At 43.7% G+C, this 21,276-nt stretch overlaps 1 protein-coding gene across 1 annotated transcript in view; it reads right to left on the bottom strand.

Moving 5' to 3' along the window:
* The window catches only part of Shtn1 (shootin 1), a 100,679-nt gene that overhangs the window by 8,982 nt on the left and 70,421 nt on the right, over positions 1 to 21,276 (bottom strand). Inside the window, exons 14-16 of the mRNA XM_028774198.1 lie at positions 17,139 to 17,192; positions 12,486 to 12,606; positions 7,666 to 7,858 (exon numbers count right to left, since the gene is read on the bottom strand). Coding sequence (XP_028630031.1) covers positions 7,666 to 7,858; positions 12,486 to 12,606; positions 17,139 to 17,192 — 368 coding nt within the window. The remainder of the gene's footprint in view (positions 1 to 7,665; positions 7,859 to 12,485; positions 12,607 to 17,138; positions 17,193 to 21,276) is intronic.

The following is a 21,276-nucleotide window of genomic DNA, read 5'->3' on the forward strand; positions in this document are numbered from 1 at the left end:
TCTCTCTCTCTCTCTCTCTCTCTCTCTCTCTCTCTCTCTCTCTCTCTCTCTCTCTTTCTCTCTCTCTCCAACTGAGGGAGCCAGTACTTTTCCATTTCATTTTTCAACATTAGATTCACACTAGAATAAATAAAATTGAAGAGGTGAGTCAAGGGGTCAAACAATGATTTAAAAACTTGATCCTATTTTTAATTAAAAACTTGAAAGGCATTTAGATTTCTTTTTCCTGTCATGGAAAGGTTTGACTGGTCACACCAACCAAGATACATCTAAAATTTCTCTTTTATCAGCTACCCTCTTCTATTCAAAAGACGGCTCAGACAAGATGAACTCTTGCTGGAATAAATCTGCATGGGGCCAAATGTTACAGGTATTTAGAGAGTCCACAGATCTGGAAATTAAATGTAAATTAAAAATGTAAAAAAAATGGCTTCAATAGAAAGGAACACTTTTCTATTGAAAGTGAAGTCCTGTAATTGCTACATGGGTTTGTGGTTTTCTCTTTTTTAATTCTCCAAGGGTACAAAGTGACCTATGTTGAACCTCCCCCCACCCCCACCCCCCACCCCCCAAAAAACAAGCTAACTGCCTGCCTGGTGCTTCAAAGGGATATTTAAAAGAACTTGAAGCTTCCATTCTTGGGCTTTGAAGAGCAGGGTGCATTAGAAATGTGTTGGGTGGAAATGACCGTAAGAAGAAGGGCACTCTGGGAAATTGCTGCCTCTTGCTCCATTGTCATGGGACTGAGTCCCTCCACAGGTTCTTATCCTAGGTGCAAAGTTTCGAATGAAAAGTCATTTACTGTAACTCAATGGAGGATGTTCACCCTCTGGAGAGTAATTAGTGGAAACCACGAACAAAGCTCATTTCAAACCAGCAGAGCCACTTCCAGAGGAGGCTGAAGAGAGAGCAAAATGGGGCAAATGGTAGATCCTCACACCTCTGCTTTGTTTGTGGGACAGAGGCCTGTAACTTCTGCTCACTTGTCCTCCACGCAGAAGACCCATTTGTCCCTCCCCTTCACTACCAAAACAAGTAACACCACACAGCAGTTTGCCTTCAGATTACCAGTGTTACCATTTTCTAACTAATGCCCCTTTCTGGCCCCCTGCTCAGAGTCAGACATATTCAATGGAAAATACATTTGACTTAAACGAATTAAGTCCTCCCAGGAAGTTGGAAACACCTAGAACAGCAAGTAAGTAAACGAATGAATAAATAAATATAAACAAATACAAATGTGTAAAGGAGGGTTGGGGAAATGGCTCAGTAGGTAAGTGTTTACTGTGCAAGCATGAGGATCCCGGTTCAAATCCTTAGACTCCGGTGGGAGGCTGTAGGTATTGTATGTGCCTGTGACTCAGCACTAAAGAGCAGAGACAGGAAAAACTCCAGGACCTTGCTGGCCAGCCAGCCTAGTCAAAATGGTGAGCTTCTGATTCAATGAGGAACTAGATCTTAAAAGTAACAAGGTGGAAAGTGATAGAAGATATCCAGTATCCTTCTGTGGCCTCTGCAGGCACATGTACCAACACACACACACACACACACACACACACACACACAGAGGAGGGGGCTAATATAAAGACTAAATGTGATAGATCAATTTCCCAAGTTTATTTTGAAGAATGCCCTTTTATTGGAGACATGGGAAAAATTAAAACAATCTCTTCCCAATTATTCTTTAAGATTGCTTGCTAATCATTGTTTCAGAATGCTTTGTGCTTCTGCGTAACACCAGAACCTTCCCATCACTCAGGGTAGACTCAGGAAGACAGTAAAAAAACTGAAAAGAAGAGCTGATGCCATCTGAGTGTGTTGGGTCAGCATGACAGGATGAACACAGATCAGACCCCAAGGAGCGACACAACTGCAGTGACTACTTCCTACCAGGGAGGTCACATCAGTCTCCTCTTTGTCTTTCCTTACCTGTTACTGCACTAAGTGCAGTCTACTAGGGTTTGAAAGACATGAGCTTTGGAGAAAGAATTTAAAGAGTTTAAAGTTATCCGACCCAACTATCTATCAGAAGCATAATTCTGGGCCATTTCATTTGGTTCACTGAGCCTTCATTTTCTCTTGTACAAAACAGGAACAATGTCCAACCTGTAGGTTTGGGATGACTAAAAAGAACACATAAAAATAGCTGGCTCAATGAATGTTGGTGAGACACAGTATCAGTGACTAAACACCACAGAAAGAGATCCCAGAATCCTCAGTCCCCCACTGGAAAATGGATTCAGTCCCCACAGTCCCCACCTGATCACACATACATGCTGCCAGCTAAGGTTTGGGTACATTCCTCTCCACGTGTGCTATTCTAGTGTGAAGATCTACTGATGAAGAGGAAATATTAATGTAGGTACACATGATTGAGTGCTGTGGGCTTTCCCCAAAACAATGTTTTTCCAGTTCAATCCACATGTATCCATCAAGAAGGTGGAATTTACACATTGTGTTGAACAGAGTTGAAATGTCTAGGGACCCTGCACCAGGATTCAGATGGACGGCGTGTCCACCCAAATAGGTATTTTGGGATCTCATATTTACTGTTCAGCTTATGCTCCTATTTCTGAAATACTGACCGATTGCCCACCTTTCATTGTCCATGTCCCACGGGATGAGGACCCCAGGTGGTGAATAAAGGCCATAGCCTAACTGTAGAGCACAGTGCTCTCCTGGACATGTGTATGCCAGCACCATTGTACACATGATGGTTATTTAAAAAGCCTGATCCGATTTTCCAAAGCCGAAGTTTTGTGAACATTATGTTAAATACACAGTAGTAATTAAAATGGACATTTTTTTTGTTGATGCAACTGATATTGTCTTACTGGACCAGTAGAGGGTCTCTGAGGCAGTGCCCACTTCTTACTTCTTTCTCTAACAGGAAATAAACAGTCAGAAAGGGTTGCCAGTTCCTTCTGTGTCCAGGTATCTCTAACCCAAGTGGATCTAAATGCATTTGAGGCAATAGTGGCAGAGCTGGACTGAATAGATGGCCCTGAGAGTATTATCAGTTAAAGACAAATCATTTCCTTTTGGACATGTAAGTTCAGAAGAAGTATTTGAAACACCCATTACTGTTTACCTTTGGGTTTGAATATTAGGATAAATCTATAACATATTATAGAGCCCATCATGGCTAGAAAACAGGTATGTATTTTTTTTTGTTCCTTATCTAAAAAGTAAACGTGTATGGAGTGATGTTGTTTGTTAGGGATTCAGGGGGGCATGCATGTCTAATACACTGGCTTCAGGTTTAATTTAGAAGGAACAAAACCAAGTCACATGGCTTGACCTGCCCATCCAGTGGCGGAAGCTACAAACTTAGCTTCCAGGTTCACTTTTGTCCTTGATCATCTATTATCCCAGCGATATCATTTTAGTATAAGATAGGAAGGAATTATATATTCCATAAATCAGCTAATCTACATGTCAACCCTACAAAAGAGGTGTCGCTACACTCGACTTACAAAGAGGAAACTTTTGTCATAGACTGTCACTTGCCAAAATCATAATGACAGTGGCCAGTAAGGAATAAGTAGATGGAAGGTCCTTGGGACCCTTGGCTGGTTGACAGAAAGCTCAGGTCTCAGAAATGACAGGGTGTTCTTTGCTACCACAGACGGGTGTGGGAAAGGACTGGGTTAGAAAAGTAATCTTTATTTTTTATCTTCTCTGCTGTTTGCAGGCTTAAACTGCATAAGGGCAGAAACACACTCGGCAGTTTTTCTGACTTCACAATACTTGATTAGCTGTCTGAAAGTGAGAATCTACTTCCTTTACAAAATTCTATAATGTTCTGAGTATCCCACCTGCTGATTCGCTTGAGACAAGGAAGCTTACTCCATCTTTGCTGCATGAGATTAATCTAGATCGGCAGACAGGGGCATAGGAGTAGAAACCAGGTGGACGCTGGCACTTGCTGAATTACCCCCTTTCTGAACATAAAGGGACAGTCCTTTATACTACCCCAGTTACAGATAACAGAAGCAGATAGAAAACACCCATCAGAAACAACAAGACAGGGTTTGTTTTTTTTCAAACAACTATCATCAAAAATAGAAGCAGAATAAATTAGAATCTCTTCCCCCCAAGATCTTTTTCTTTCTTTTCCCCCCTTAACCTGCTCAGTTGTATAGGCTATTGTCATTCATTTCAATGAATCCTTGTATTAAAGATTGAAACTAATGCCTACTTTCTCGATAGGTACCCAGGATATAAACTAATAGATTCTGATATTACAATCTTTAGACAAGGGTTTGTTTGACTCCCTAAAATCCACATGTTGACTTGCATTTTGCAGGGGTAGAGTGAAGGTTTCAGTTTTTCCTATGAAGAAATCTCGTGGCTTCTACTTTTGCATTCTAACTCAGTCACTAGTAAACTAGCCAGCACACACTGAGCCCATCAGGTGAGCATAGCGAGTTCTTTCTGATACACCTGTATATTGTAAAGACTAATGAGCATGCACAACAGCAAAGGCATGTGGTACTGAGCTAAATGCAAACAGCTCCCCAGCCTTTAAAAGAACGTGCCCTTGAACCAGAGTCCAACCAAACAAGCCACAAGAAAGGTCTTAAGCTCTAGTCTGTGTGTAGGAATGCTGCCTGATGGAAATTCTGAGTATGTTCTAAAGAAGATGCTGGTTTGTCCAGCCATTTATTAAGAGCCTACTATGTGTCAGGCACGATTTCTGATGTGTGAAATATCATAAATACGTAAAAGAGACAAAAGTAAAAATTTTACCCTTATAAGGTTCACATTCCCATAAAAGGAGAAAAATAACCCACATGGTAAGGCACATGGTAACCAGTGTGAGGGAAATGGAGTAAGGTGTAAGGAATCAGAATCTAGGGGAATGTGGGGTTACAACTTTGACTGAAGCACTCAGGGAAGCTACCTTAGATGTTGGTCCCTGAGGGAAAAAATAAGGGTGTGAGGGGGATGCTTGCCTGGTACCTGGGGGGGTCTAAGAGTGACGGATGCTGGCCATGGAGGGGGGTACAGAAGCCGAGGAAGCATTAAGTAATGTTTAAAGAAAAATGAAGTCACGTATGGATATATGCTGTTACTATGCACAGGACCAGGTAAAGGACCAGTGCCTCAGACCCACGGGAAATTGGCAAAGCCTTCCCTGTGGAGGTGAAGCTCAGAGAGATAGTAAATGCTTCCACTAAGTGTGAATGCTGGCAGTCTGTAAAACCTATCAATCGGGGTTTCCTCCTCCCAAGTGTTTACAGCCTGAGACTGCTGTCTACAGAGACTCCTGTGCATACTGGCCAACCTCTCCCCCGTGCTGCACACACAAAACAATAAATGAGCGGGGTTCCAGGCTGTGAGTAATTGGTGTCCCCATCAGCCTCACACAGCCCAGCCCAGCTAGCCTGTCCATGTGTCTTCCCTTCCTCCGCTACCTCACTACCCCATGTCAGGTTTCCTGAACTGTGCCTTGCAGGACACAGCTGGGAAGGACATTCTTGGCAAAGCAGGCACAGCAGACACCAGGCCCTAAGTGCAATGGGACGTAACCAAAAAGGCTAAAGGCAGAGGTGTGTGCGCGTGTGTGTGGGTGTTGGGAGGGTTGAGGACAGGACTGCAGGGGCTACAGTAAGAGATGAGCATGTGCACATGTGTACATGTGTGCATGTTTTGTACACTCATGCAAGCTGGGATAACCATATGCATTGCAGGACACTAAGACTGGCATCCTCCCTTGACCTTGATTCCTGTCAAGAGCTGACAATGCCACTCACCTGAAACACCACGGCCAGTTACTAGAGTACAAAGACACTAACTAACGGGAAAAAGTACAGTGGCACATATGTGGGAAAATGTCACAGTGAAAGCCTTCACTCTGGACTCTAACCTCAAAAGTCCATTTAAAAGCAGTGAAGGGCTGAGGTAGATGGATCAGCCAGTATAATGCTTCTTATATGTAGCAGATATGCAGCTTGGTCTTCACGTGAGTCCCGAACAACTGGAGCTGGGGTTACCCCAAAAGCTGTTGCCTGTCCATGGGATATGTTCTTCTAGCTGGAATGCCTTGTCTTGCCTCAGTAGGAGGCCTAGGTCTAGCCGGTGTGCAAGGGATTTTTTTTTCCTAATTTCTAAATGACTGTTAATGTGAAAACACATGGCACTAGATATCTCAGCCAAACAATGGGATAACGGGAGAAGGGAGCATTGGGTTACAAAGTTTAAAAGTTAATACAGCTGCACGCAGTACTCAGATTAGTGCTTTAAGTAGATAAATTAAGTTGCAATGTGTCTCTTAAGCAGTCATTGAACGAACAAGATGGGAAGTAAATTGAGTTCCGCATCGGCCTTTCTGGCATCTAGCAACTCTCTCTGTCAGCACACAGATCCTTTTCACCGTCAATTCAACACACATTTTGCAGACCTTGGGCCTGCAATTATTTCATTTCCTTTCTTGGAAATGTAATTTCCACTTACTTTTGGAGAATAAAAGGCAGACAAAGGGGAAAGAGCCGCAGTATTTTCTGATTAAGATTATCTGCAGAAAAGCGGTGAAGGGGGGCGAAAATCTATACGCACGTACTGAGGCATTTCTCAGAAACTAACTTGTCTCTGCCAAATTGCTTTTGTGCTGGATATTGGTTCAAATGCTGCCAGATTGCTGATGTCGAATTAGCGCTCAACAAATTTAATAGCGAAGGCAAAGAATGAATATGTATCATCTTTCTGGGAGATGCAGACAGCCAAGGAAAGAAAGAGAGCTGTGAGGATACGTGTTTTAAGACCCACAGTGAAATTAGATAACATGTAAATCAGCAAAGAAGGCCATTCATTCCAAAGGAGATGGGATCTCAATAGCCCCATGGGAGGAAGAAAATACCAGTCGGCAAAAATAGATCCAAATTGAGTTTCGACTTCATTTGTCCAGGTTTCACCTTTTAAGCCAAGACAGTGAAAAACTACAAAAGAGGGTGGGGGACTCTCTCCCTGACAGAACAGGAAATCAGAGGTTTAATTAACTGTGATTACAAGATTCAGCTGATCTGATTGTCCTCACCTCTTCCTTTTCATTAAGTGACAGTCTAGTTGACATCCTGGCAAGAGAATTAGAGCCCAAGTGTAGACCAATTTCAAATGGAGCCTGCCATTGTTATAAAACAAATTGATCCTCTTCTGCACTGGTCTGCAACATGTTCAATAGCAGGATTGCACCTAACAAAAAGTGGCACTCGGAAATCGGTCTCTGTAGATAACCCTGTATGGGGCACACATAGTCAGTCTCTGGAAAGAACAGGATGAAGGAACATCTTCAAGGGCTAGAAAATGAGACTGGACAAACACAGGCTCCAAAAGAGTCTGAAAGATGTCATGGCTTCTCCAGGGTTAAGGAGCTATTAAGACTGGCTTAGAGCCCAAGTATTTCACATAGAAAAGACAGGTAGGTGTCTCTGGGGCAGAAATACCATCCAGGTCAAGTCTTTGTCTAGGAGGAGAACCCAATGGCTAGACCAATTCAGGACATGTGGAGCTGAAGAAAATCACCAAGCTAGGAGCTTAGAATCAGGGAGAAGGGGGATTGGCAGGCCCCGTGGAAGTCTTTCTGAAGAGTAACAGTCAAAGAAAGGCACGGCAGTGATTACAGATTCGTCTACATTCTACTTAATGAAGAACATTGTTACTTACTGAAAGGTAACCTTGGAATTCGTGCATCCTTCCAATTTACGGGGCCCTTCACCTGGCTCAGGTGTTAGGGGACACGGGTTGTTGAATTCTGCCTCCAGAGTTTTCTTGTTCAAGGCTGATTTTGTTACACTGGATACAGAACCCAACACTGGCATGGACTTGGACTCTGAGGTGGCTAATATCCCGGTAGGACCTTAAAACCAAACACATACCTCAAGTTTAATAAGTCTGTGTGATGCATATCAAGGGTATGAAAGATTAGCTGAAAAGCCCACAGGAAGCAAAAAGACCAAGTTGGTTAAGAAGTGTAAGTACATGCTAAAAGAAAAAAAAAAGTCCCTACCAAAAATCTGTTTTGCTTTGGGGTAACTCTACTTTTTAGGGCACCTGGACCATGCCGGGAAATTGTGTGCAAACCTTTAAGAGGTCACAAAATCCCTAGCCACACTCCTTCACTGAATGGACCTCAGCAACACCACAATTGTGGAAACTTTTTTCTTTTTCCGAATATGGCTTTCTGCCTGCCCTGCTTGAACCATTTTGCCTCTCAAGAGTTAATTCTTCCGAAAACTCAGCTCTGCATTTTAAACAGAAAATGGACCCATGTCAAAAGGTTCTTTCTAAAAGGCTCATGAAGACTTCTTGAGCATTAAACAGCTTTCATGAACATTTTCATTTTAATGTGAATGAGTGGTAAGTGGATTTATTGCCTCTTTAAAAAAAATACAGACACAAGATTATAAAAATTAAGTGGCAAAGAGTTTGGGCTGTTTTCCTTCTGGTCTCTGCTGTTCTTCAGGACAGGATTTAAATGACTACAGTAAGGCTTACTACTGAAATTATAGGCACAGCATTCTAGAACTCCCAGGCTAAAGCTAAGCCTCATCCTGAGCTTTCACTAGGTAGCATGCCTCAAAGGATATCTTAAAGCTTTGGAAGGAACGCTTTTAACAGAGGCCGACTAAACAATCCACAAATATGCAAATTACATGTCAAAATGAACTTAGAACACAACCATGAAGGACGTCACTGAGAAGAGACCTGGGAGATTAAAGATGTCCTGGGATTTGGGGTGTGGCTCTGGTGGGGAAGTGTTTGCATGACAGGCACGGAGCCCTGGCTTCCATCTACAATGCTGCATGAACTGGCCATGGTGGTGCTCACCTATAACCCTAGCACTTGGAAGGTGGAGGCAGGAAGATCAAAAGTTCAAGGTTACTCTTGGCATGTACTCTTGACTAGATGCCAAGTTCAAAGAGAGAGAGAGAGAGAGAGAGAGAGAGAGAGAGAGAGAGAGAGAAAGGGAGAGAGAAAGGGAAAGAGAAAGAGAGAGAGAGAGGGAAAGGGAGAGAGGGAGGGAGGGAGGGAGAGAGAGAAAGGAAGGAAAGAAAGAAAGGAAGGAAGGAAAGAAAGGAAAGAAAGGAAAGAAAAGAAAGAAGGAGAGAGAATCATCTCCCAAATTGGTGTTATACAATAAACTGCTAGCAGATTCCTAATAGTAAAAGCTCAGGAGATACATTCTTTTTTGTGGCTAGGAATATGGCTGAAATACCTATCTCAGGGGGGACTGAAAATTTGCTCAATTCTATTGGACTCTTCCTTTAGCCTGACTCCATGGCACAGACCCCCTCAGGTCTGCTGACAGGTCTGACTTGACTTCATCTGTACCACCTGTCGGGGGAAGCTAGTGTCATGCCTGAGTGCTTTCTGTTCAGATAGGCCTTTTCCTCCCAGCTACACTAAGCCTTATGTTACCTGGGGAATATGGAAGACAGCAAGAAGGGCAAAAAGATCAAGCAAAGAAGCTTCTGGAAAACAGGGATATCAAGTCGAATCCAGGATTCGCCTCATCTCTGTTCTGTTTTGTCCTTGGTAACTTGACAGCAACACTAGGCAGCGTTAAGCATGTCTGTCCTTGTGGGAAGATCTCTTTTTGAATACACCGTCTGCTGCGGGTTTCTACAGCGGAAGCCATTTAGAAAGGAGGGCAGAGAGCTCAGCCAGGGCTGTGTTTTCCTTACATACAAAAAGAAATAAACGAAGAAGGCAGAATGTTTGCAGTGGTGACTGCTGCATCCTATGTTTCCTAGGAGCCTCTTGTTGATCCCTGACATGTCAGTTTGGCAGGCCACCAGGCTGGGTGGAGAAAGGGAGCGGCAGCCAGACCCAGAAGGAAAACTGAGCAAGACAGTGCACGAGCCTAGGGTTGGGTATACAGGGCCTGGCTCCTACCTGAAGTCTCCTTCCTCTACCTGTTCCTTCCCCTATTCCCCAAAGGTCTTAGTGTACAAGAGCAATATCACAAGCCCACGTCCATAAGCCCATGAATACCTGCCCAATTGCGATTCACGCCCTCCGAGTGCACTGACTACGCATACTTTACCAATGGAAGATCATACTCCTTTGTTTGTGTACTAATGGATCTACAGAAAAAGGAATTAAAATAGGACTGAACGTAGCCCAGGCTGGCCTCTAACTCACTATGTAGTTGAAGATGACTGTGAATTCCTAATCCTCCTACCTCTACCTCCCAAGAGGGATTATAGGTGTGTGTCACCATGCTGTTTATGTGGTTCCTAGGATCAAACCCAGGTATTTAAATACTCTAGGCAAACACTCTACCAACTGAGCTATATCCCTGGTCCCCAAGTCTACTGGATTTTTGTGTTTTATTCTAACATCCCTTGAATGGGCCACTGAACACGTTGGTGAAAACTAAATCAGATGAAAGATTCTTATTGTGTCCTCCCTCACGTCTGGAAGTACTTCTGTTTTCATACTGACTGAAACCAAAGTGCCTCCCCTGAGCTCGAAAGCCATGGCTGCTGCCCGTGTCTGACTAAATCCATGAATGGAGAATGTTTCTGAAGGAATGAGAAGGCAAGAGGCAAAGCACACAATGTACTTGTCAGTAGTAAAACTAGAAGCCTGAAGCAGAGGGCCCTACAAGAGCACCGTAGGTGGATTCTGGGGAGGTTGGCACAGGCACCAAGTCACCAAATGTATGGGGAAGGTTGCCATTAAAACAATAAAAATGTCTCAGAATACCTGATGATTTTAAGGTTTCTGTCAGATTGTCTGCTGGGTGGGAAGAGTCCTTGTGTGGGATTTTATCAGTAGAATCTGCCGACTAAACTAAGAACTGAATATGTTTATGTCAGTGTTGCTCCTCTTGCTTCGAGGTAGGGTCTCTTACTGTCCTAGAGCTCACTCTGAAGGCTCGCCTGGCTGCCTAGTGAGGCGTCCCTTGTCTCCTGAGTGGTGGTCCCCTTGTCTCCACCTCCCCATCACTGGGTTATAAGTCATGGATTTCAAAACATGGTTTTTGAGGACGGAACTCAGGGAGTAATTTACCATCTCCTCAGACTGCTGATTTGTCTGTCGTAAGAGCATAGCTGTTTCTCTGGCCAAGTTTGATTTGAGGAATTACTCTGTTCAGTAAATCTCCCTGTAAAGCAGAGCTTGACCACCACAATTCTGTTGTGAATATTCTAAAAAGATCAGCCAGGCAGGATGGCTCACATCAAGAATTCGAGCCCCAGGGAGGCTGATGCAGGAAGGTTACATGAGTTCAAGGCCAGCCTGTTCTAGCAACTTAAAGCTGGTCAATGTGACGCCACAAATCATTTCAATGGACTGTTTCTCATCAAGGTGAGTCTTAAAACTTTCAGCCCATTATCTCTGAGTACTGATTAAATAGTCCTCCCTTCCTATAATATCTCAGAGCCAGCCTTCTGGCTAGCTCCAAGGGGCAGCCTTCATAAATTGCCATGACCAAACTCACACAGACAACTGTATCCACCCAAAGTCTGGGACAGATCTGTGATGCAATATATGAACAATGACTCGGATCCAGCACCCGTCGGCAATGGCGAGCACACACTCGGTGGCAGAGCTGGAGTCACCCGCAGAGTCACGGACAAATTGGGTATGAAGAGTAAAAAGTGACTTCTCTGTATTTGTGACTGATGCATAATTCCCACCAAACTGCAGACCGTGCCAGGCAGAGTGCCGGGCAGGGCACTTTTGATGGACTGCCTTACTTCATCTTGAGAATAATGCTGTAGCGTATGCCTGTTCTCGTCAGCGAGGCACAAAAAAACTGAGTAACTCATCTAAGGGCAAGACAGGGTGGGAATGGAACTCCCAAACCTCCATCTGACGCTGTATTGTTGACAGAAACCATCCTGATCAGAGAAGGGCTTGAGGGCCATCCTTCCCTAAGGAGCTATTGTCAGCTAAAGGCAACAGAGAAGAGGGAGAGACATTTCGTTTGGTGGTACAGCCACTGGTGAGGTGCTGTGTTCCTGTAACTAACCCTCCCAGATGCTCCTGTGCATATAATAACGAAACATGTGTGTGTGTGTGTGTGTACGTATGTGTGCGTATACATATATCCAAACTATAAAAACAAACAAAACTTCGTGAACTTAGAAAGGTGACTAGCTAGAAAAAAAAAAAAAGACCAGTGAGGGAAAGGGGACAAGAGAGGATAATTTCGGGTGAATATGCTCAGAGTACTTTGTATATGTGTATGAAAAAGCCCACCCAGATGTCTTCGTGTGGGCCTTTGTCCTGGGCTATCTCATACTGAACAGGGCCGACCTACAAATGCTTGGTTACCTACAAATAAAGATGCTGATGACTGACTACACAAGCGTCTCCTGAGGTACTGCAGACACACTCTACCCAGCTAGGACTTCTCATTCACATTAAAAAAAAAAAGCTAAACATTTAATACTAATTTTTGAAAGATAATTTCATGTTAAAGGGGCTTAGAGGAAGGAGAGGAAGAGAGTGGAGGACTGGAAGAGGCTTACTACTGCTATCTGCTTCTGCTGTCAGCTTTCTGCGACGTAAAATCCTCTCTAACTCAGTTTCACTGCTCTCAGGGCCAAGGGATTTTAAGCTTCTGGAGCTAGTGGATTTGTTAAGTGTTCCCTAAAACAAAAACAAAAAGGTTAATATAATACAAAAAAGAACAGAAAACACAAACCAATAAAACATTGTCAAAATCAAAACAGAATTAAGAAACAAAACAAATTACATACATATGTATATGTGTATATGTGTGTGTGTATATGCACACATACCCACATATATATATATGAGTTTCTCAAACTTGCACATACACCCTCATTGATACAAAGTACTGGATCTTTCAAGAAGACGCTGCTGACTGTGGAGACTGCAGCTTTGTCTCAGAAGAGCAAGTCACACAAGAATAACTCTCAGGGAGCTGACTGCACAGGTCAACCATAGGGAGATACTTGCCCATTGGTCATGTAGATGTTGATATCTATCCATGAAGGACAGAATGGGTATATTCCACTCACCTTGGAAGAACATCTTCATACATCAGCATGGACCATAGAGCACTAGTCCTCAGGTGCTAAAGAAAACTGTACGGTCTTGTTACTGAGTGAGTGACCCTGGCTGCATACCAGGGGGCAATGCTACTGCTGAGAATCGACGTAAGGGCCCCCAGTGGTCTACCTGAAGAAGAAGCAGGCTGAGCTACCTTGGCGTTAATGTGGGAGAGGAATGCCGTGGTCCTACAGAGATGGACTGACCGAAGAGAACATGGATGCATGCCTTTTCAGTGCCCAGAAGACACCATATACAACAAGAGGCCATCATCAAGCTAGGCTCCTGAAACTGGCCTTGGCTTCTAAGAAAATAAAGACCAATGCCATGGTTTCCTATCCAGGCCCCTCTTGAAGTGTATGATTGAGGCAGAGTAGCTTCCTATCTCCTTTACCACAGGAACATCTGAACAGAGCAGTGATATGCTCCTTGCTTAGAGGTGAGCATGTAGCTTACCAGTAACAAGACTTTATCTCTCGGAAGGGCTCCTCCTCAGCTGTACCATTAGTGAGGGGGTGGGGCAATCAAGAGACCCAAGACCTAGTTACCAAAAACAAACAACGACCTTCTGGATCTGGAAGCAGCTTTTGTTCAGCAAGATTTGCGAACTTGCTAAGGGCTTTTACTCCTATTCCCTCCTAGCTTCCAGCTTCTGGAAGGATACTCAGGGTCCTGTTGTTTAGAAATGGTAATCCTTTAGACCATAAAACAGCAAAAAAGTTCCTTTTGAAAATCAGAAGGTTACAAATCTCACACAGGAAAAGTTGTTACAATGTCCTTGTTATCTTTAGGCAGAGACCACACCTACTTAAAGATACAGAAGTGGGGTGGGTAGGAGACTGTAGTTGCTGCCATCTGCTTGATCAGCTGACATACTTGAAGAAGGCTGGTATTTTGTTTCAGCATGAGACATTTTTTTCCCCTGGAAATGAGACATTTTGTTTTTCATTTGTTGCAAAGGTTTGTAAACTATCCTGAAGGAACATGACATGTGTGATTTAACAGCTTATTTTAGTTTAGAAGTGAGATGACTTGGTTCACTGGGTTGTGGGTCTCTATCTACTTGTTGATGAAAAACACAGTAAGGCATGATTGTTCCTGGGAAATTAAAGAGAATGAATGGCCACTTTCCACACACTTGAAAAGAATGTAAAGAACAAGTATCCTAACATCATTTCTATTTAAGCTTCTAGGAAACTTACCATTTGAAACGCTTGTGAGCAGCTATTTAAAAACCGTACGGTTCTCACCGTGAAAATAACTTACAGAGCAGTCACATTGTTTGACTCTCAAGGTCACTGTATGATTTCCCCCAAGGGAAATGGCTGCTGGAAAGGAAATGACATGCTATCTACTGTTGTTAAATTCATCTTTTGCATGGTCTTTCAGCTCTGTCTTTGGATAAATGTTACTTCCCCTCAAATTCTGGCTATGGTGCCAAGGAATCTATTTTCTAAGTTCTAACCTGTGAATGCCCCCCCCCAATTTTGTTTGCTTGCCCCCTGATGTGATTGATGCCCCTAATGTTGAGTAAAGTTTAAAGACGTTGGCAGTTGGAGGACAGGAGAGTTCTGCAGGACCCTCAGATGAAATGAGGATGGACTTGGCTAATTAAGATTATTCTACCTTAACTGAGTCATCTATTAATTCTATCTTAATAGAATAATCTATTCTTGAGATTTTTCTACTTCAGTATCTTTTTTCTTTTTCCTCGAGACAGGGTTTCTCAGTGTAGTTCTGGCTGTCCTGGAACTCACGCTGTAGACCAGGCTGGCCTCGAACTCAGAAATCCGCCTGCCTCTGCCTCCCAAGTGCTGGGATTAAAGGCGTGGGCCACCACTGCCCAGCTCTACTTCAGTATCTTACTTCTCTATTGGATTCATAAAATGCACCAGTCAGAAGATGGCTCAGAAGCCATGTGGCACATACAACTACTTCACTTCACAAGGAACTGGAACCTAGTGAGGCACAGGACCCACAGTAAGTCAGAGACAGGCCTGGGTTTTAGATCTAGATCAAAACCCCAAATAGTTATCTTACAATTTCAAATCACCATTGCATTCAGCAGTCTTAGTTACCAAGTGCTTCAAATGTTACAAATGTTACCACACTAACCTTCAATCAAATGTTACAAATGTCACCACACTAACTTTTATCTGTCAAATAAAGACTGGTCCACCATTGCTACACCTATTGAGAATGGTGAGAGGGTTTCTTTCCCTTGGAGCTACAAAGCAAATGTGGGGATTCATTCGTATCGATTCTCATTACTCCAAAGCCCAAAGTTTACACCATGGATTACAATCATTTTTAGCATAAATGTCCCCATGAAGTTTTTCCTGTTGTCTGTACTTGGGGACATCAGAACACCTATCTGCTGTGCCTCCTGGTACAGCTGTTCCATTCCTACCTTGCTGGAAGGCTTGTGGCTCACCGTAGCTCTTAACATTTGCTTTGTCACATGTCATATTTACCGGGATGGTGTCATGTGATTTCCTCAGAACTAACTTTAATAAGCTGTATAGTGTGGACCCTAGCTGGGAGCCCTGGAAATACCCTATGCTGGAGCCCCATTTTCTCCCAAGTAAGAATGAATGTGGAATGAACATGGTTTCTTGGCCCCAAATACTGGGGGCATCCCTCAAACAAACTCCTGCCAGAGTAAAAGAGAGGTGCCATTTGGCAAAGAAGAGTAGAGATAGGGTCATGGGAGTCCACACTTAGAAAATAAAAAAAACCCTTAATACAAAGAAATATTAATTCCGGAATTATTACTCCTACTGATACATGAATCCAGAAGAGGGAGAGAAATATAATGAAAAAAACTCTTAAAAACAGATTTGATAAATCATAATTTCACAAATCTATCTACATGAAGTAATATAAAACTGTAGTGAATATTATACTGAGAAGTAATATGTGTGCTATGGATACAGACTGGTGGTCAAGCACAAGCTTGCATGTACACAAGCACGTGTGCGTGTGTGTGTGCGCACACGAATGATAATGCTACATTCATTAAGCTTGCTACCATCCAGCACTGTCCGCTGTTGACATAATTTTTTGCATAATTATTATCTGATTTTCCTAATAAATCAAAATTCTTAACAAGTTAAACTAAGTCTAGTTGACTCTTAAGATATCAGAGCTGCTCTTCCCTCTCCTAAAGCCCCAGGGACTTCTTCAACCACAGGAATTAGCATTCAAATAAAGAAGTAACAAAAGGGGCTGTCCCAGGGGCAGAGCCCTGGATGACAAAATCTTCCATCATAGGGTCCCTATGGTAAAAGCCAAGTCCTTTGTCAGGGGCTGCCTAATCCTTGATTCTGTAGGTAGACCACCACTGTTAGCCAGTGATACACCACTCTTCAGGGCTAATCCCACACACTTAAAACTAAAGCAAACTAATTAAGCTATTCTGTGAAGTCTACTGTTTAAAGTCATTCTTGATGAAAATAGTGTTGTTTACTATCGTTATGCGGACGTCTACCGCGATGCTTAATTAGCACAGTAACAACAAACAGGGGAGGGATTATTCCCGCACCTCCGCCCCATGTCTGTTGACTAACTGTGTATAATAACTAGGGTCGGGCTGAAATAGAGCTCAGTCTGAAGCACTTCCCGTGAGACTGTTGGAGAGGCTCCTCAGGAGCAATCCTACAGGCCCCAGCTCCCACTTGGAAAAGAGACACAGGGCTAGAGGTGGGCAGTAGACATGTTTTCCAGCAGGCAGGAAGTACTTTGAGAGAATGAACTTGGTGACATAAAGACTTTCATGGAGCTGGAAACAGAGCTTGGCTGATCCAGTGCTTGCCTAGAAGGCTTGAAGCCTTGGGGAAACCTTTGGAATGAACCCCTAGCACCCTATAAAATGACTATGTTGGAACGAGGGTATTCTTATAGCAAACAAGGACTTGCTGAGTGTGTGGCCACCCTTGTAGAATACAGTCAACAACAAGGCATTTGACATGTGTGCTGGAGGTAGTAGCCATGGTGCAAAGAAATGAGCCTAACAGTGGACATAAAACACGCCCAAAGCAACTATTCACAAAGTCAGAGGAGAAAACAGTCTTCCGTTTCCCCACAACACAGACAGCAGCTCTTACCAGGATCCCCTTCAGTTCATCCACCGCACTTTCTGAGCCCTTTAGAGAGTCTGGCTGTAATTCAAAAGGGGGAAAAAGGAAAGAAAGAAAAAGAAAAGAAATTACTGTGTGATTTGATTATAAAATTTGAAATATTTAATTTTTTTTATGAATTAAGTGTGTGTGGTGAGGGAGAACAGCCTGCGAGATTTTTCTTCACCTAGGGGGCGACGAGCAGGGAGCGGGGAGCGGGGAGGGGGTCTCCCACGAATGGATCACCAGGCTCAGTGGCAAGTTTGTTAATGCGCTGAGCCGTCCTGCTGGCCCCATATAAAGATTTTTATGTGCTAAGTTGTTGGTGATCCTTGTGGAAGTGGAAGGAAGGGTTATGTGCACAAGTACATGAGCCGTGGGCACAGAGGAAGATGCAAACGTCCCTCTTCATCTTTTCTGTATCTTGCTCCCGTGAGACAGGCTTCTCACCAGACCTGGAGCTTGCTGATTTTTGGAGATGCTAACAGTCAGCAAGCCCCTTGATCCTCCTATATCTGCTTCACTCTCAACCTCCCTCGCCCTCCTTCTACCACCCTCCCTCTCCGACTGAGTTATAAGTGGGTGCAGCCATGTTCAGCTGGGTGCTGGGAACCTGAACCCAGGTCCTCCTTGTTAGTATTTTGTCTAGGCTCTGCCTCACAGTTACCTGGCAATAGCCAGGTATGCCTGATTTACTATAAAAGAGCTGCTTGCCCCTCTGCTCTCTTTTGCTCTTGCCTTCTTGCTCCTATTCTTCTGTTCTCTCTTCTCTCTCTCTCTCTCTCTCTCTCTCTCTCTCTCTCTCTCTCTCTCTCCCTCCCTCCCTCCCTCCCCTTCCCATGCCCTGAATAAACTATCCTATACTATACCGTGTGGCTGGTCCCTCAGGGGGAAAGGATGCCTCACCGTGGGCCTGGGGAGGTACCCTCTTACCCCAAACCTAACTCTACATCCACCAAAACATTTTTTCTCTCCTAATCTTTTTATAAACACAACAGTCCTCACACCTGCACAGCACGCAGCTCGCTCACAAGCCGTCTCCCTGACTAGTGGTATGTGTCACAATCAGTTTTGTTGTTGGGTTGTTTTTTATTTTTTTGTTTTTGTTTTTTTCCACTTGAGATTTGGAGGAAAACATTAGCCATTTCAATGCTACCAGATGGCCACCGAATAAAAACTTAGAAGGTATATTTAAAGCAAAAGGATTCCAGCTACCTTCTTCTAAATACAGATGATAGCCTTGTGGCTATCATCCTATCTACAGAAGGTTTTAGTAAATACTAGATTTTAAAGATTTGGTTCCAAATCATCTGATGTTTTAGTAGCAAGCTGTTCTTAGACATAGCTTAGACTTCTGCCAGCAAAGGAACGTAGTTCTAGAGAACCATGAGAGCAGAAAACAGGTGCTGGGCAAAGAATTCTTGTGGCTCTCTTAGTTCTAGAAAGGCTGACCACCGACAGGAGATGGGCCTTTCCCAGTAAGACCATATCACGGGGAAAGTTCTCCAACAGAGAATGTTAGCACCCCTGGCTGCAGGAGCCTTGGAACCCAACAACCCAGGTTCAATTCTGGGCCCATCTGGTGAAAGGAAAGAACTGAGTCCCCCACGTTATCCTCTACACACACGTACAAGCATACATGTGCCACACGGACAATTGTAATAATAAATTTAAAAAGATGATCCCATTTCCATTTTTTCAAAAATAAAGACAAAACCATGCTGGGATGTTCAACCTTCCCAGCTGAGGTTTCTGAAAAATGAGAATTTCCTCAGTATCAGACATAAGCGGTAAGACACCAATTCTAACCAGGCCGGCTCTACCTACCCGGACTATCATGAGATTTGGAAAATAGGCCAGGAAATAATTATCCACACTACACGCTTATCTCTTAGGAAAACTGACATGACAACCATGTCTTTCAGACCAACGCTCTACCTAAAGGCACAGTCAAAAGAGCTGCTATGCACTTATGTGATTGTGGCTGCTGAAGTCTTCTGGAGCAGCTTGGACCACACACTATCAGACTGTGACATTCTGGGACTTGTGGTCCTGGGGAAAAGGTTTGAATTCAAATGCACACTGACCATGTACAGCAGAGGTTATCAGCCTAGTCACTCAGTGCTGCACGGACACAGTCTGATGGCAGTGGGCTACACTAACACAGTCTGATGGCAGCCAGTGAAAAGCCCAGCTGTCCACAGATCCTAGCCGGGGTGTTTTTCAGATTCTGAGCTCACTTGAAATAAGGGCCAATTGTTTCAGGAGAAGAAAAGCGGAAGGAGTGTCTTGAGGCTGAGAGCAGACAGACACAAGGCAGCTTTTCCTTTAAGATGCTGTTAATGGGTTGTTTGTTGTTTGTGAGGTAGAGTCTTTCCCAAGCTGGCTTCTAACTCATGGTACTCCTTCCCTGGCCTCCCAAGTGCTGGGATTGTAGGCATGAGCCATCACGGCAAGCTCAACATTTTTCACTCTGAACTAATTTGGTTTTATTATGATACTATATATTTTTTTCTTTAGAAATAGTTTGCTCTCACTTATTTTTTTCCATAATGGCTGTGACGTAAAAGACAGGAAAATATTTTTCTTTGCAAGGTGGCATCCAGACCCTTCATTTTAAAATGCTTTCGTATTTCATTCCAGTTGATTCTTACAACTGACTCATCCGAGTCGCCCACAGGAGGGGCTGGCCAGCTGCAGCACCCAAACTATTACAGGATTATTCTACCCAACTTCCTTTTATCTCTTCCTTCCCTAGTTAGAACTCTGCTTCCAGATCACTGGCTCATACCTAGGAGACACAGTTGGCTAAAATTTCTGTCTGCCTAGATGTGAGGTAAGACTTCCTTCTTTCTGAATCCAGGCTACCACGAACACTCCTACCTTGCCTGTCTGTTTTGCCTGCTGATCACCAAGTGGCAACTTTGGAGGTACCTGAGAACTTGTATTCAGTAGTTATTCAACAGGAGTTCATAAAGTTAGAGGAGAGTGGCCTTGGGGCTGAGGAGCCAACTTCACTGGCAAATTGTCTTGCCAACATGTGAACTTGGATTTGAACTCATTGAAAAGAGTTTGGTGTGGTGGCATATGCTTATAATCCCAGCTCTGGGGAGATGGAAGTTAAGAAAACCCCTGGAGCTCACTAGCCAGACAGCCTAGCCTAGTCAGCCGACTCCAGACCAGTGAGAGAGGCAAGAGTCATTTCCAAGGGGCAGCTCCTCAGGTTCCCCTATCCTCTCTCTATACACATGAACATACACATCACAGACATGGATGTATCTGCATGAACTGACAGAGACACAAAGGCACAGATGTATGTTCATGCCCACACTCACTTACTCACAAAAGAGGAGCAGTCTTGAAAGGAAAATAGAAGCAAGCCATGGAGTATGATGAACAAAGAAGGAAAAGAAGGCTGCCCACATCTCATTAGAGTGAGGAAAGAAAGGATTTTTTTTTTTCAAGAGAAATCTCAAAAACTGTTATTGGGCCTGTTTGAATGTGACAGACAGAGACAGGGGTGGGGGCAGGAAAGGCCTGGTTGGGCTCTCAGCATGCATTCCCTCACTGTGTTACTTGGGAGGCAACTGCCAGTATTCAGGCAAACTAGCTTAGTCTACTACTAGGTCTCTTCCACTATTAATATGTGGTTTCCCCTAAACACAAACTGAAGTCTCAAGGAGGCAAGTCTGTGTCCCTTACTGCCTTATCCCCAGTGCCCACAACAGTATTTGATACAGAGCAGATACTGAGAAACCCACAAGAGAATAAGAGATCAAAGAAAAGAGAGGTAATAGCAACTGTTAGTTGTCTGACATGGTGACTCTCATCAACGCCCGTCTGGAAGAGATGACAACACCAGGCAATAACATGAATGACCTTCCAAACTAGCTCAAGCTCACCTGAGGTCACAGAGCCCCCTCAAAATAGGCTCATACAGAACTGAAGACTTCTTGGACACATTACCTTCCAAGTCTTAGCTGTTAGTCCTTCTGTAGCTTTATCAGATTCCAAACTTTTACATAAAAGAGGAGAAGGAGGAGGAGGAAGAGGAGGAAGAGGAGGAAGAAGAGGAGGAAGAGGAGGAGGAGGAGGAGGAGGAGGAGGAGGAGGAGGAGGAGGAGGA

The sequence above is a fragment of the Grammomys surdaster genome, unplaced genomic scaffold, assembly GCF_004785775.1.
Source record: "Grammomys surdaster isolate TR1022 unplaced genomic scaffold, NIH_TR_1.0 66, whole genome shotgun sequence".
In the NCBI taxonomy this organism is placed as follows: domain Eukaryota; kingdom Metazoa; phylum Chordata; class Mammalia; order Rodentia; family Muridae; genus Grammomys; species Grammomys surdaster.